The 16,954-nt window shown below is 44.6% G+C and overlaps 1 protein-coding gene across 11 annotated transcripts in view; it reads right to left on the bottom strand.

The window, feature by feature from the left end:
• Positions 1-553: 553 nt before the first annotated feature.
• The window catches only part of PALM2AKAP2 (PALM2 and AKAP2 fusion), a 628,408-nt gene continuing 612,007 nt past the window's right edge, over positions 554-16,954 (bottom strand). For 10 of the 11 annotated variants that reach the window (XM_082627559.1, XM_082627558.1, XM_082627560.1 and 7 more), the window contains 2 exons: positions 15,068-15,246; positions 554-4,441 (listed from right to left, as the gene is read on the bottom strand). In XM_082627559.1, the coding sequence (XP_082483685.1) occupies positions 4,343-4,441; positions 15,068-15,246 (278 nt within the window). In that variant the 3' untranslated portion in view covers positions 554-4,342. The remainder of the gene's footprint in view (positions 4,442-15,067; positions 15,247-16,954) is intronic. The other variant, XM_082627556.1, reaches the window with a different exon arrangement.

Here is a 16,954-nt window from a genome sequence, read left to right as displayed (position 1 = left end):
GAGACTGAAGGTCCGGGCGCAAGTTAGCCCCGGGGTGGAGCGGCTGGAGACTGCGGGGTTGGGGGGAGGAAGCTTCCTGATTCACCTGTGGTCTCAGATGCTCTGTGAAGTCCGAAATTCTCTATTCCTCAGAGGAGAGCCAGATACACGTGCTGGGAATGGAATGAATAATAAAAATTAGAGCCTAAGAGCCACGTGCAAAGCTTGAGCTTTACTGTTTGCCCTACCGTTTGCCCCACCATCTCTTTGACCTTGGAGTCTACCTACCTCAAGAGGCATGTGTATCATTTCTGTGGGTCCTGTCGGAGTTTCCAGGTCTAGCCATGGCAACTGGAGACAACATGGCAAAAGGAGGCATTGGGAAGAGTCTGTCAAAGGTCTGCCCCGCCAGCTAGTACTGCTTTCTTGGTTCCAAATATGCAAGAAGCGGATGTCGCCCCATGGAATTCGAGGCGAGCGTGCTGGCATGCTACCCTCGGGCTGCTCGGTCCTCCAACCTCCCCCGACAGTCAAACAAGCGGCCCTCATTTATAAAAGCACAACACACACTGGATTTTAATGAGAAAATATTGTATACTTGCATTGAATGCCTCACAATCACTATAAAACCGAAGCAGGATAATAACATTGAAGTGGTTAACATACACAGGAGAGCCAGATACAGAGTATCATTTTCAAACACAGTATTGCTGCTTTTTGCCCCCTCCTCCAAAAAAGAAAAAAAAAAGTCATTTGGGTAAAGAGCAACACAAAATCAAAATTGGCAGCTCACTCACTGAATACTTAAAATTCAGGTAATTGGTTCTGTTACTACAACTGGATATAGTCACCTTCTCTAAACACTTAGGCTATTTTTTTTTTCAATACATAGTTTAATTACATCCATTCTTTAGTTGGAAAAATGTTTAATTATTTGTCTTCTGAGACGAGTCAACACTGACTTAGTGTTCCTTGTTATGCCATGTGTGTGTGTGTGTGTTGTGTATATATGTGGACACTGAGCTATATACTGCTTATATGTCACTGTCTAGGGTGGGCAGCATGCATGGGTGTAAAGAGGCAAGGAAACTGCATGTGTCATTCACGTAGGACACAGCCCAGCCTCCTGCCACTGACAGACCCTGTTTCCATAATTTCTGGATGAGAAAGCCAAGGAATGTCAGTAATCAGTTCCAGATGAAAGTGAACATCTATCAACACTGCGGAATGGAATACTTTCAGGAAAGCTTTTAACATCTACAGAATCTAAACATCTGTTCTAGCTGAGATTAACAAGCTTGTGTGCTATTTGGGGGCAGGGATGAGCATCAGAGGCCAATTTTTGGACAAGCCTCTTCTTCTCGATGGATTAGGCATGGATGACTTTCCGCCAGGGGTCTGCTGCATCTTCACAAAGTTAAAGGGGCTCATTTGGGATCCCAGAGCCTATGTAAAAGGCATGGCCCAATGTTTCTTAAATGAGTAAAAAACTCAAGAGCACAGAGAAAATCTGGCTCTGCTAAGGGAACTTTAATTTACATTTTAACAGGATGATATGTGAGTGGAACAAGGAAATGATGGAGATGTAGGGGCCACAGTTAAACGGTTTTGTGACTGTGAGACAGTCACGGAAACGCTGCATTTGTTGCCTATCCAAAGTGCGAACCAAAGGATCCCGGCTCTATAACTCTACATAAGTGTGTCTGGGTCAATCAACTGCAGTCAAAGCCCAACTTATCTGCCTCTAAAGCGATTCCAGGAATTGTGTGGCCTCCTAAGCTTTCTTTTCAGCTGTCCATTCTCTTCTCAAATGTAGTTTTAAGGTGGGTACACAGTTTCCTTCAAAACAGAACCAAAAACTTCAGGGAAGTCCTGAGGACTGTTTCCTCTTGCGAAAAATGGGGAGTTCATCTGTATCAAGTCTATGGTCACTACCAGATCCAGAGTTAGTCCAGAAATCATGAAGCATGCTTCACTTTTTGTGCAACCCACAGAACCATTCTGTTCTCCAGGCATCCTGGCAGCTCCTGCATCCCTGGGCCACACGATGCTGCTGCCCCATCTGTTTTCATTCCCGTGCCTGTCTTGGGAACGCTGAAAGTCCTCAGACAAAGCATCCTTCCTTCCTGGGTGCCCCTATTTCACCTGTCAGGACTCCTCATCTCATTTTCCTGGGAATGTCTGTCTCCATGCCAGCCTCTCCCACCTGAAAATAAATTCCTAAAGGCAGGGATCTTATTTGTTTCATATCCCCAGCGTCTAGCACATTTTGTTGACTATTCATTCAGAATGTTCAGGAGCATGAACCATATAAAGATGGCGCCAATTATCCATCTGTAGAATTTGGCTTCAAATTGCAAGTTCCCTTGGCAGTTTCAAAGGATCCTTGTAAGTTATCAGAGAGTTCCATTTTTTACTTTGTGTCCACCACTTGTTTATGAATAAACTTTCCCCTAACGTTGACACTAGTCTAATAAAAGAAGCAAAGATAATGTGCATGACATCTACATACAAATTTGGTGGAACTGCTACTTGTCAGAACAACACATTATCGCTTATGACATAAAGACATAAAAACAAAAATGAATTTTAGTGAGGTCTGACTTACTTATTGCTTTTTTAAAAACCACAGTTTTAAATCAAAGGGGACGGAAAAGAAGAAGGCTGGTCAGTTTTTTTCTCATGGCCAGACTGAAAAATTTCTCATCCAGAAATTGAGGGCATTCAATGATTGAATACCCTTATCATATTGCTTTAAATGACAGAAAGAGTAAAGCTGGCATCCTTTAGCGTATACTAAGCATGAATACAAAGCATGAGAATAAATATGATACTTTCCTAAATGTCAAATCACAAAACTGCTCAAAACTTTGCCATTGTGACTCATGCAAATACCATGTTAGGTCAATTTAATATTACAAATACTGCATCAGCTCGGAACCTCTATATCCTTTTCATAAAAAAGAAATTCTCACTCACTCCTGACGCTGGCAAACAGCTTTGGAGGAAATAAGTGAACACCCTTGTCCCGTGATCATTCTGGAATTTTAATCCTCACACACACACATACACCCTTACTCATGAGCACACATGCGCTTTGCACACATACACAAAGGCATGTGTACACACACACACACGCACGCACACCACCTTTAGGATTTGTAGCTGAACCTAAGCCTGCACTTAAGTTTCTATTCTATATTTTTCTCTGTATCATCCTGAAAAATACTGGTTGCTCAGAAAAAATAATATCTCTAACTTCCTTATTTTCCCACTCTTTCTCCCTCCCTTCTTCTCTACCTTTCGTGAGCTTTCTTTACTGTTTCCTTCTGATTGATCCAAAATATCATTCTTCCTACTCCCCTGAAGGTCCACTTTACATATAAAATATAGTTATAAACACCTCTTTATTTCTCATCATCTACCTCTCTAAGGCAGAGTTCGCCCTTTTTTCAATTATTACCACTCTAAAAATACCCCTCCCCTCTTGAACCAAGCTGTTCAATGTGTATAGGTTTTATACATGGATATATTCCCCCATCCCATCATAAAAATAGTTGTTGCCCACTAAATATAGTTTTCATATAAAGAAACAGAATTGTGAAAATGTGTTCTCATGAACTGCAGCTCAGTCAATATCATAAGCAGACAAGATCCTAAAGCTAAAATAATCCATTTGCTTTGGCTTTCTCCCCTCTTCCTCAACCTCCTAATGCAGAACAGGTTGTGTTTGCAACATGAAGAAATCTTGTCTTCAAAATATGGATTGCGATCCTTAATTGCTCCCAATTCAGAACAATTAAATGGAAGAGACATGGAACCATAGTTGCCTCTTCTGGGCAAATAGAGATAGAAGCATTATTTTATAGCTGATGGAGTAAATGGGGTTAGTCCAACACCTCTGATGCTATGATGGGTGGAAACCAGTGCAGGCACAAGGAAATATCCTCTGCTGGGTGGATGGCACCAGCTCTGTGGCTTCTCCAAATGGCCACATTACCATTGTTTTCCTCGTCACCCAGAGAGGCTAATCTTGGTTCTGCCTGTAGCAACCATGTCAATTTGCTTGTAACTTCTTTGTCCTTTTGGATCAACTGTGGTCCAAACCCAGGGGATTCTTTGAGTTACAAAAAAAAAAAAAACCTTTCTCTTTTGACTCCCGGGAGTTCGTGTTTGATGGGTGGACTTCTTTTTTCACTTGATGTTTCATCATTGTACATTGCAACTTCTTCTGGTCTGCATAAGGATTGCCGAGTTTGTTTGCACTTTAATAAATATTCTATTAAAATGCTTTGATGTGTTGATTTCTTGGTTTCTTGGGAACCCAAGCACCAAAGAAGCTTCCTGGGTGGAAGGATGTTGATTATTCATTGTCCTCTTCCTCTTGGTTGGCATAGATCCCCGCCTCCCAGCGCAAGGCCAATGCACTCTTTCTTCGATTAACCCGTGTGGCCTCAAGGACCTGAAGAGAGAGGGAAAAAAATTACGCAGAGTTCACAATTGTTCATTATGAACACAAACCAACTTCTCTGTTTCCTTCCTCCTTTCCCTCTCTCAACAGCATCTAATGAGGGGGAAAGTGGTAAAGCATCTGGTACGGCTGGGAGGTAGGAGAGATGTGAAAGTAAAGGTGGCAAGGTGGCAGGTTCTGGGTAGCATTCACCTCAGAGCCAAAGTTCACTTGCTATTTGACACATTGTTTTCAGTATAGAGAGATTTAATTTTCCTGAAATGTTCTGCAAGTTTCATTGAACTAGACCTGACTGCATCAAGTTTTTAGATAACGAAGTGGATCGCTACATGCTATAGATCAGCGCAGTCTGATGGCAGTGATCTGTATCTGCGCTATTCAATATGGCAGCCACAAGTCACACATGGCTATTGAGCATTTGAAATATGGCTAGTGTGGCTGAGAAACTATATATCTGATTTTAATTAATTTTAATTTCAATAGCCTCATGGAAATAGTGACTACCATACTGGACAGCACAGCTATGGACAGTCTTGGTCTCTTCATAAACAAGCAGATGGGAAAGTAATTCCAAACAACTGAACCAGTGTGAATTCATTCCACGAAGCTTTGTGGACCTACATAAGCTGTGATCATATTTATACCACAAAAATCTACTTTGGTATAATTACGCTTGAAAGAGGAATTAAGTGAAAAGAAAAAGAGCTTCTCAGGCCACTAAAAAATGGAATCTGAGCATTTTGATGTAACTTCAGGGCCACAGGTGCTAGTAAAGGAAGAGAAAGGTGACAACATCAAGGACAAACAGGCTCACCACCATCGGGGTGAGGCCACCCTCCCTCCGGCTCCCCAGAAGAGTCTGTGGACCCCAGGGGGGATCCTTTGCCAGTCTGCTCCAGCTTGAGTTTGGTCCAGATGACATCCAGATGAATGACATTTAGGTTGCCAATGCAGGAGAAATGGCTCAATTTCATGATACGGCACCAAAAGCAAGCCCCTGCATGCCAATCAGTTAAATGACTGTGGCATTAGCTTAGGATGTGCAGTTTCTGAATTTAAAGTCTAGCAGAGCCAACACTAGTTGGTTATCCAACCAATAGGCGATGAAGTCTTTGCTTATTCTGAGAACAATCATTCTGGCAAGGGACAGAGATGCTGGCAACTCCAGAGAAGCAAGGAGAGGCAGGTTTACCGGCAGTGATGGGAGCCCAGACATAAGCAAATTCTGGTCAGATTAAAGGTCTGGGCAGGGAGCAGGGCATCTCAACTTGCTTCTCTGCACCTCTGACAAATGCATGGACTTCACAGAGCTGCAGTGTCTTTCCTCCAGGAAGGCTTCCCCAGTCCTCCTAGCAGGGACGGCTTTGACCGGATGTGTAGGACACAACTCAGTCATGTCTCCCGAAGGAATGTTCAGCAGGAAGCACGTAAGCCATGCCCTAAAGTGTTGGTGTGTAAACATATCATGGTCACCTAGTCAACATCTAAGAATAAGAAGTCAGTAGGAGGAAAGCATGTTTCCAAGTCTGGTAGAGTTAAACAGTGGAATCTTCTGGTCAAGGCCTGGTAACATGGTACTGGAAGGCAGTGAGGAACTGGAACTGAAAGCCCTGAGCTTTGTTTCCAGCTCTGTGCCTGGAACATGTGCTGTCGTTCATGGCATCTTGAGTCTCAACTTCCTTTATCTGTAAAACGGACACAACACCTGCCCTATTTCACAGGCTCTCTCAGGAAGCAATGCAGCCTCTGAAGTCCAGGCAGGTCTAAGTTTAAATCCTAGTAACTACGTGACCCTGGGGAAGTTTATTACCCTGTGCCTCAGTTTCCTTATATGTAAAAAGGGAATAATAAAAACCATAGTACCGAGGTGGTCTGAGGAATAAATGAGGCAAAGAATTTACCAAAGTTTCCAGGGCATAGCAAATTCTTAAACAATAACTACGTATTTCTCTCTTCATGTGAAAGGGCTTTATAAGCAATCAAGTGGTATTCAAACATAAGACGTTTTGACAAGGAGCTCTACATTGTGTAAAACAGTCATATGTTTGCCTTGCAGACTGTACATACAAACTGAAAGGTTTACATAAGAGCTAAAAATAAATCTAAGGTTCTGAAAAAAATAGTCCCCATCAATTTCAGATGTCCCTTGTCTTATATTTGGGCCCTATTTTAATTCTCAATCATCTTGAAAAAAATTAATTTACTCTGTTCTTTGGGAACCCATTTCAATCCATCTATGCATCCATCTTATAGCTATTTATTGGGTTCCTACCAAGTGTCGGGCACAGTGCTTCATGTTCAGAACAGAACAGTCTCTGCCCTCCTCCAACTGACCTTTTGAAGATTCACAAAGCCAAGCCCTGGGCTTCCCTGGTGGTGCAGTGGTTGAGAGTCCGCCTGCCGATGCCGGGGACACGGGTTCGTGCCCCAGTCCGGGAGGATCCCACATGCCGTGGAGCAGCTGGGCCCGTGAGCCATGGCCGCTGAGCCTGTGCGTCCGGAGCCTGTGCTCCGCAACGGGAGAGGCTGCAACAGTGAGAGGCCCGCGTACCGCAAAAAAAAAAAAAAAAAAAAAGCCAAGCCCTTGGGGGAGGTATGTGAATAAGCATTTATTCCACAATTAATTCAGAGTACTGTGTGTGTGAGTGAGTGTGTGTGTGTGTGAATAAAGCTCTAGCAAATCTAGAACTTTTGTTCTAGATTTCTACATATTAACTTTATTTCCTAAAGTCCATTCCTTTCCTTTCTGGGTTAAAAAAAGCACTTGCCTCTGGGGCTCTGGTAATAGTAAACACTTACATCACAGGTATCATGAACCAGCTACGGGTTTTAATCCTCGCTACTGTTCTATGGGATTCATACTATGAATTTCACATATGAAGAAGCTGAAGCACAGAGAGGTTTAAAATAATCTGACTAACATCAGTTAGTAGGAAGAAGAGCTAACATTTGAACCCAGAACTCTGGGTGCAGAGACGATGCTCTGGGCCAGCATGTTCCACAGCTGCTCAGTGGCTGGGGGGAGTACGGAGGAAGAAGCATCAGAAAGGGCAATAAATACTCTCCATAGGAATGGAGAGAGAAAAACATAAAACAAAAATAATAGAAAGACCTAATTTAAGGTTTTATCGTTTTCACAAATTAATTCAGATTTAGGTCTGGTGGGAGAAAAAGAAAATCAATTCTCTTTGAACAATCCTCTAGTATTAATTTTCCTCTCCAGTGCTTAGGGAATTCAAGTGAATCACTTCAGTTTGAGCAGCAATCAACCTAGATAATTTTATTCTGGGATATAAAACAGAAGACAGATATGTTAAATAACATTTATATTAATATTTTATCCCTCATATCTTCCCCTGAAGGCAGACGGGGCCCAGTCTTATCTTCCTTGGATGTATGTGACCAGATTTGCATCAATCTTACGTTGACTTCAAGGGGATGTGGGCTTAGGGTCTAATTCTTAAACCAGCATTTCCTCGCTGAGAACCACAATTAGACACTGAGGAAGGTCCATGTAATTATATTTTCAATATTCATTTTACACTTTGTGAAACAAAACTACTGATAATCATCAGCTCACGTCTACAGTTAACCATAATTATTTTGCTAAATATGGAGATGGAAAATATATATTGTGCTACAGGTTAGCACACCCAGTTTGAAGAGTAGTTTGCAATAGGTAGTGAATGTGAGGATGTGTAAGCCCTATAACCAGTACTTTTACCCCTAGATATATTTAGAGACTTTCTTCCATAGGTCACACAAAGAGCTGTGTAAAATAACATTCATTGACTCATTGTTTGTAATGGCAAAGAAAAGATACAACCTACATTTCCATCACTAGAAGAATGAATAAATAGATATGTATTCATTCAATGGAATACTATATACGGCAATTATAATGAGTGAACTAGAGCCATAAGTATCAACATGGACACATCTAAAAATGATGCAGACAGAATAAAGAGTACAGGATACTACAATATGATATATTTATAGAAAGTTCTAAAACATGCAAAACCATTAGATATAATTTATGTACATAGACATACGTAGTACAAGGATAAAAACATGCATGGAAACAATCAACACCAAACTCCAGAAAAATTCCCTCTCAAGAGGGAAAGAAATGGGAGCTGGGAGAAGTAACAAGAGGGCTTGAATGGTATTTGCAATATTAATTTCTTTTTAAAATATTAAGCAAATATTATGAAATGGTAAGAATGCACAAAGCTGGCTAGGGGGCTTTATTATTTTACTTTGCCACATCCTTGACACATTGGCATGCCAGCTCCATGGCATCAGGGACATTGTTCAGGTGACTGCTGTCTTCTCAGAACCCAGAAAGTGCCTGATGTGTAGTAGGATCTCGATAAATTGTCAACCTGGTGAATGAATAAATGATTCTCTACAATTCTGTATATTTACAATAATTCTTTTAAAATAAAAATAATACAATGCTCTAGAAATAAAAAATATAAAAGCCAGTATGCTTTCTCATAGCATATAAATAAGTCAATATATATGTGGAAAAAATAAAAAATATTGTGCTTTTTCATAGCACAGGTTTGTGAAATCTGTGTAAAGGGAAGTTGTAGGGGAAAGGAGGAGGCTTGGGGGAAATTCAATGCTTAAAGAAGCTTCCAAACCAAAAATACAGGTTTAAAGATGGGGGGTGGGGGGGAACTGCGTTAGTTCACAGTAGGAATAAGTTATCCTAAAGTGATGGCATGGAGCTCTCTGGGTTTGTGTTAAGGTAAACAAATGACTGATCCCAACCAACAGCTCAGTCCTCTTGAGCTGCATGGTTTTCTAATCAGACCAGAGTAGATTTGCTATCAGCGCCTGGAGAAACAAACAAACAAAAATCCAAATAGCCCATTGGTCGTACCCTCTAGTCCAAACATCTTCCAGATCCATGAGCAGGACAGAATCTTCTCCAACCCAGAGCACAGCACAGCAAAGCACAGCCGAGTGTACCACTGTTGCATGGACACTAACATTTCAAGGCAATCACCCCATTCAGAAAAGGCAGGGAGAAAAACCCATGAGGAAATGGCAAACCACGACATCATGCACCTGGGTCAGGCATGCAAGAAGACCAAGACAAACAAGTGGAAAAGTACCTCAGAAGTCACCTTGCAAGACAGTAACTTAGAGGTGTACTGGCAGAGAGGGAAAAACCAGGGTTAGTACATGGCAGAGACACACTCACAAAACACCCCCCAGCTGGGAACTGGCACCACACCGGTGAGGGGGGAGGGGACACAAGAGGGGAAGTAACATCAGGAGACCAGGACACACCCACACCAAGACTTGCTTCATCTGATATTCGTTTATTTAAAAGTCTGTATCTTTTGCAGCAAGTAGATACCCTATTATTCCTCCATAAAAATATCAGATAAGCCATACTTTGTTAATTCAAGATTTGTTGCTTCCATCTTCTGTGCTTTGAATTAACAAGATTCTTTCCCCCCGGGGTTGTATGCAACCAGCTGTCCACCAGCAAGATCCTTAAGGGTCATTTTGGATTTGTTAGAATCTATTGCCATCTGTGGACAAACAGCGCTTCCCCTACCTGTAGGCGTCTCTGAACCCCAAAGTAGTCTTGTAGTCTGTTGTCCCATGAAAAGAAGACCCTAACCACAGACAGGGGATGGCTTGAATGCGAGGTTTGCAGAGGCAGATTCTCCGAAGCTGATCTAAGGATGGCACTGCCAAGGGAGACCAAGCAGCCTCCCTCGTCACTACCTTGCGGGACCTAAATAAGTTCCTGAAAGTGGAGTGATTAAGTAGGAACTAAAATGATCCTTTAGTTCCTATAAAGGAAACTAAAAGTCACTACAAGAAAAGCTCAGAGAAAACATGTCCCGGCTGTGGGTAATGAGTTAGAAGGACTGACTTTGGACAGCCCCCTCCAGGATAGTGGTCATGACCTTGCATTTACACTGCACGACTTTAGACGCACTGACTGGTTTCTGGCATGGCGACCATGCCAAATAGCCCATTGGACTGGATAGGAGGGATCGTATGTCTGTGATCACTGACTGCTTCTTAAGTACTGCAGTTAAAAATCACAGCTCTGGGGCTTCCCTGGTGGCGCAGTGGTTGAGAGTCTGCCTGCCGATGCAGGGGACACGGGTTCGTGCCCCGGTCCGGGAAGATCCCACATGCCGCGGAGCGGCTGGGCCCGTGAGCCATGGCCGCTGAGCCTGCGCGTCCGGAGCCTGTGCTCCAGAACGGGAGAGGCCGCAACAGTGAGAGGCCCGCGTACCGCAAAAAAAACAAAACAAACAAACAAACAAACAAAAAAACCACAGCTCTGTAATGATCAGACTGATGACCAGGGGCTGATAAATATGGGGTGCGGGGTGCTCCTCTCCTTTGCACGTTCCCAGGGCATGTGTGAGAACCCGAGAGCTGGGGGCACAAAGCATCACTGATGTTGGCTGAGCTTCCCTGTGGTGGCGGGGGTGGGCACTGGAGCCAGACAGGCTTCCTCCACCCACCCAGTGAGAGTTTGGCTAGAACTCCCAAAGGGTGTCCTGGTCTAGAAGGAAGTGTGTGCCAGGAATTCTTGGAAAAGCAGTGACTGCCAGCCCCCAGCTTGGACTTAACCCAGGAATCAAAGAGGCCTTCTTTTATTCCAAGACAGGCAGGGAAGGCTGAAAGCCCTCTCAGTAACTATTCTGGGGACAAAAGAGGAAGAAAGAGAACACAGGAAAAACCCACCTAGATTCTGTGCTAGGAGGAAGGATGGGGCTCAGTGTCCAGGAGGCTGTAATCTGGACTCAGCCCAGCACCCCCTCAACTGAGAAAGGGAAAGCAAATCTACCAAATAAGTTCAAGAGCACCACTGACTCAAGAACTCATTGTCTTCTGAGGCTCAGGTCAGGTTGGGGGGGAAAACCGGCCAGAAAAAGTGTTGCCTCAGTATCCTTCCTTTGCAAGGTACCAAGAAACCCTACAGGAAACTATGATTCATCAGGCCATTATGAGTTCCATGACTGACCAGAGATGGTATCAGGTCCAGATAAGGGGACATTTCCACTTAAGATAACATTTCCAGATAAAAGAAACCTACACTAAGAGCAGGACGGTTGCATCTGGGTGGGCAGCGTGTGTGTTGCACAAAAACACCAGCCTGGGGGGATGGATGGGGTTGAAGCTCAGACCCCCGACTCCCCTCACCAACCGTGTAGCTGGTGCAGGACTGCATCCACAGAGTTTTGAAAAAGGGTGCCTTTTGCTAATTCTCACAAAGGCCCTGTATAGGCTGGGAAACAGCCCAGGGTAAGGCATGTGGGTGCAGGTTAGCAATCCTCCTACCCCCAGGTTAGCCAAGGGGTCCCTTAAGAGGTGGAGCCTGGCTCAGCCTTGAGCATGGAGACACTCATCAGTGACCACACCCTGCAGAACAAGGAAGCCAGCCCCAGCGGATGAAGACTGTCGCTACTCAAGGGTTATCCTGCTCAAGGCCTGAGCTGGGAACGAGGATGGCCGTTTGGGGGTAACCTTTTCAGAAAAGGGGCTTTTTCCGGTTCCTTGTCATTGACTTTGTCACCAACTGCAAAAGGAAGCAAAACATCCACAGGTGACTTCATATGACTACTATAGTGACTCCTGGGCAGATATTCCCAGAGAGAGATTCATGACTTAATGTTCCATCTTCCATCATTCTCTGAGCCCTCACTGGGCTTCCTGCAGGAGAGAGGCCAGCTAAGAACATGAAAAAGATACACTAAATACTGCACGGTTGTCCCCACCCCACCCCCTGGCAGGGATCCCGTGAGCCAGAGGCCTCCTTCCTGTCCTGCAGGTGGTATTTTATCAAGTGGGAAAGTGGAAGGGTCCTGAACTGGGGACAGGACTCCAGACACCATCGCTGCTCTGGGGCGGAGGGATGCTGTACCTCTTCTGATGGTGAGGATGAGTTTTTTTTTCCCAGATAGGTTGGTGAAAGCTACTCATGGAAACTGCGGGCACAGCTTCATTTGCCTTCCCTCTCTTTCTCTTTCTCTCCTTCACGCTCACTGACATCATTGAACCCAGCGTATCACTATGCATACATTCCAATTACCCCACTTTGTTTTTAAGTCTACCTTCTCCTTGGGAAGTACAGCAAATAAGAATGCTTCTCATTCAATTCGGAAACAGCTTGCTGCTTCCTGTGGGTGAACACGTGGTTAGGTCCTGATCATGCGTGAGGGACTCCTAAATGCTGCCAACTGACTTTTTGGAAGGAAAATTGGCAGGTGGAAGTGCCGGGTGACACTGGACCCAGGTGAGCCAAGTGAGGTGCATACAGGGTGGAGGATCTAAGAATGCCACAACTTGCCCTGAGGACAGTGTATGTGGATGAAGCCAGGAGAACAGAACTACCAGCCTCTGGAGCAGGGAAGCCAGTTACACAACTCAAGCTTCAAGCCATCCAGCTGCCCCCTAGGACTATCCTTCCGGTATGAGAGACCATTAAAGAAGGGGCCACAGATCAACTAGGAAAAGAGAAGAACTTCAACATATTCTCCAGTGATGGATGACGACACACTCCCCTGAATCAAAAGAACTAAAACAGGTTAACAGGCGGCTCTGAAATGAAGTCTCACTGATGAGCATATATTTGCTTTAGAAACAATTGAAGTATGTTTTTTTGGGGGGGGGGTTGTTTTTTCCAGATTTGGGTCTCTTAAAAGAGGATATAGTGGGTTGGATAGATTTTTTTTTCTGTTCCTAAGAATTTTCAACAGCAACAGACTTGGTTCTCTTGTAATCTCAACAACAGTGCAAAACACTTGGCCTTGAATTTGAGATCTGGGGATATTAACAGCTTGATTAGTTAGCAGGTTTCTTTCTTACCCGAAATGTTAATTTACTTGAGAAAAATAGAGACAGGAGGCTATCGCTTCACTGTGTAAGTGAAGGGCAATCAGTATGTTAAAAGGCTGATTCTAAGCAGCTTCCTTCATGAAAAGGGGAACTCCAACCTGGTTGACGTTTGCCAGGTGGCTGCCTGAGTGTCAGTGTGTCAGCCTCTGCCTATGAAATTAGTAACTTCACTTCTGGGTATGGTGTTTTCCCCTAACACCTGCACTTCAACACAAAAGGCATGCACAAGAGACACAGAGAGTGTGCTTCCAAATCACTCAGCTGGGTCACAGGCAAAGTGGTCCATTGGTTCTTCCCCATCTACACCTCCCGGCTAACTTCCACCAAAGCTGCTGATGTATGGTGTGGAACCACTGAAGAAAAGCCCCTTATAGCCCTAAGCTTCAAGGTGGTCACAGACTCCAGAAAATACCTAAAAAGGGCTGAAAAGAAGAGCCAGATAAAGTGACTTCGTGGACAGAAAAGGTCCTACAGGCTCAGAGAAGGAGCCCCAGCAGTTGAAACCTCAGCAGCAGCCATCAAGGGCCAGGCCCATCCCGCTGTACAATACAGGGCACAGCCCAGAAATATTCCAGCCCAACAGAGGAGCTGGGCCAGTATTCCAAGCAATTTAGGCCTCAAACCCAAGTGAGAGGAGGCTGAGACACACCAAGTGGGTCATTCAGCTGCCATAGGCGTGTTTCCTTGCTTTCTTTACCACTAAGTGTTTGGTATCTGGCTTCAACTCCAGAAAACCTTTAATTCAGCCAACTTGGATATGAGAGGCAGTGAATCAGCATGGAATTCCTGCTGTGAGCCCCAGCGCGTTCCAAGTTTAAGGTGACCAAATAATTTAGCATCCAAACTGGGGCACTTTTAAGAGGAAAAGGAGATGCTATTAATAATTACTCCAGGACAACAGGCATAAACCAGGACAGTCCTGGGTCAACTGGGGAGTATCCTCAACCAAACCAAGCTATTTGGGGGGAGGAGGGAGTTACCTCAATAAATGCTAACGGATTCCAATGAGGTTGGCACGGACCCCTGAGGCTGATCCCCAGGCTCCTGGCTGTGCAGGCTGTGGGCAGCACTGGTTCTTAAGCCACTTACCGGAGAAAGAAACCACAGAGCAGATGACTTCCTTTGTGGTTGGTGGGAATGTCACGTGCAAAGGTCTCGGGGTTGAGGGTAACTATGCGGTTTTTAACTGTCATTTTAAATGGCTCTCTCCTGCCAGACTGTACCCACTGGCTTGGTAACAGCCCAAAACATACTGTCTTCCGAGCACTGTGTACCATTTACAGGGATCGCCCAGAGCAGACACTGAGAGAATAGCATCGTCATAGTTCTCTAGAGAAATAACATCTCTACAGAACAGGCGAGCGATGGCTGAGATCAGCTCCCCGGTGCCTGCGGGTGATTTCAGGGAGCTTGTGTCCTTCCTCCCGCATTGCCCCTGCATGGTGTCTTTCTACACACACACCCCACACCTCACGCACTAGCCGTACCAGTAGACTCAAACTAGAACTTGGCAGCAAAAAGACCCACTCTTTGCATGATCAAGGTTTCTGAGAACAAGGCAAACCCCCCAACCCAGCTGCAGGCATGTTAAACCACACATTTGAAAATTGGTGCTGGAACCACAGTGCTGGCCAGACAACTGCACACACATCCATGCCTGAACCGGAGTACCGTACGCCGTACTGAAATTCACCCTCGGACACGGGAAAGAGGAAAGGAGGAGAAACTTACACTACTATCATCCATTCTCTCGCGCCTTTTAGATTTGTGTGTCTCATAGTCTTCCATGAGGGTCTGCATCAGATTCTTGGGCCGCTGTGATCCGGCAGCCTCTTCGGGGGCTAAGTCAGGCTGCAAGCTGGGACCTTCAGGTGTGGGGGATGGAGGAGGTTGGACTTTCTCTATTTTCCCTGAAACAACACGAAGAGAACACCCTTTCTAAGCTTGTCTGGTCACGACTGCTTTCGAAAAGAAGAGAAGAACACTGGCAAAAAAGCAACCTCTGACATACCGAGTGGTACCAGAATGATGGTTAAGTGCAGGTCATTTTATTGCAGGGATCAATGTGCTTAAGGATTAATGTCACAAACCCATCCAACAAAGACCTCAAGGAAACCGGTTTTAAAGTCAGTCAGACCAAAGAGGGCTCTCAGGCACTTTGCAGATATATGCCAGCCAGACAGACAGACAAACGGACAAACAGACAGACAGATGCCGGCTCCAGCTGTTTTGGGGACAAGTATTCTATCACAGATCATACAATCAGACTGTCAGAGGTGGCGGTGGCTTTGAACCTTAAAGACCCATTTCTTACAGATAAGGAAAACTTTAGGCTCGACAAAGGGAAGGCTGTGCTGGGCCACCAGGAGCTGGCGATGGTATCCAGGTCTCCTGGTTTCCTTCCCTCTTTCTTCTCTATCAGAGGTCACCAATGGTCAGATGACCAGCCTGGGTTTTTTGTATGGACGACACATGTTGTAAAACCTCTGAATGAGAACTAAGCTGTTCTTCCCAGGTCACTCCAGTCTTACACTGGCCAGCTTCATTCTTTACCTTACCTGCCACGGTCCTGAAAGCATTTAGGTTTGAGATCCTGGATCTTAAGGAATGAATGCCAACAACAGCAGCTTCAATGTTGTAGAAAAGGGGTGTGTCAGACTTGGGAAAGGTGAGGTTTTAGTTTTTGAGATGCCATGCAGGTATTCTCAGAATGAGAAGACTGGGTCCCCAGTCATGGTGGTGTGGTGATGCCAGGCACTGTCACTAAGACCGCCTGCATCCCACCCTCTTGGGAAATGCCTTCTGGCCCATGAAGGAGTGGGTTATATTGCCAGAGCCCTGAACGCACCTCTGAGAAGTACCTTCATGTGCAACAGTCATGATTTTTCCAACCATGCCCCTTGTGGGAGACACAGCTAGGGTCTGCAAACAAGGAATGTGGAGAAAACACACAAAATAAATGGATATTTCAAGCACAAAAGTTCAGAAACCACTAGGGGAGGTTAAAGACCCATTTGACCTCCTCCAGACCCAAGATGAAGGCAGCTCATCTTTCTTTGCCTCACTCCCACCCAGACTGCCTGACGGAGCTGGAATCACAAGTGAAGCCTGGAGTCCATGTCTCTGTGTGGTTGGCTATAGGACTTTACTGGGCATAGGTCCTTTGATGAGAGTTGGGAAGCTCCCTGGAGTTCAGGAAGCCCGAGTTTTAATTTCTGCTCTTCCAAGAACCAGCCATGAGGTTGGCTGTAGACAATCATGTAATGTTCCCCCTTTAATCTTGAGCTGATCACTTAAGTTCTCCAAGTTTCAACTTCCCTAGCTAGAAAATGAGAATTTGGGGAGAAGTTGTCTTGGAAGTCCATTCTAACTCAAACATTTTGCTATTCTATCAAATACATTTGGCAAGAAGATCAACCTTTATTGATTAAAAAAAAAAAGTATATGGCCAGCACATTTGGCAGTTAGGTGGGGAAGTGGTTTTTAATACACAGACACTCCATCTGTAGACCCACCATTATATGAGTTAACTTAGTGAAACTCATTGCTTTGACCTCAATTACCCAGATCATTGATAAAAAGTCATTTGATATTAACAGTAAGGGTACAAATATTTTA

The sequence above is a fragment of the Mesoplodon mirus genome (assembly GCF_964341445.2).
Source record: "Mesoplodon mirus genome assembly, chromosome: 1".
Taxonomy (NCBI): domain Eukaryota; kingdom Metazoa; phylum Chordata; class Mammalia; order Artiodactyla; family Ziphiidae; genus Mesoplodon; species Mesoplodon mirus.
Note: the sequence above shows the minus strand (reverse complement) of the source record. Positions and strands in the feature narration are given on the sequence as shown.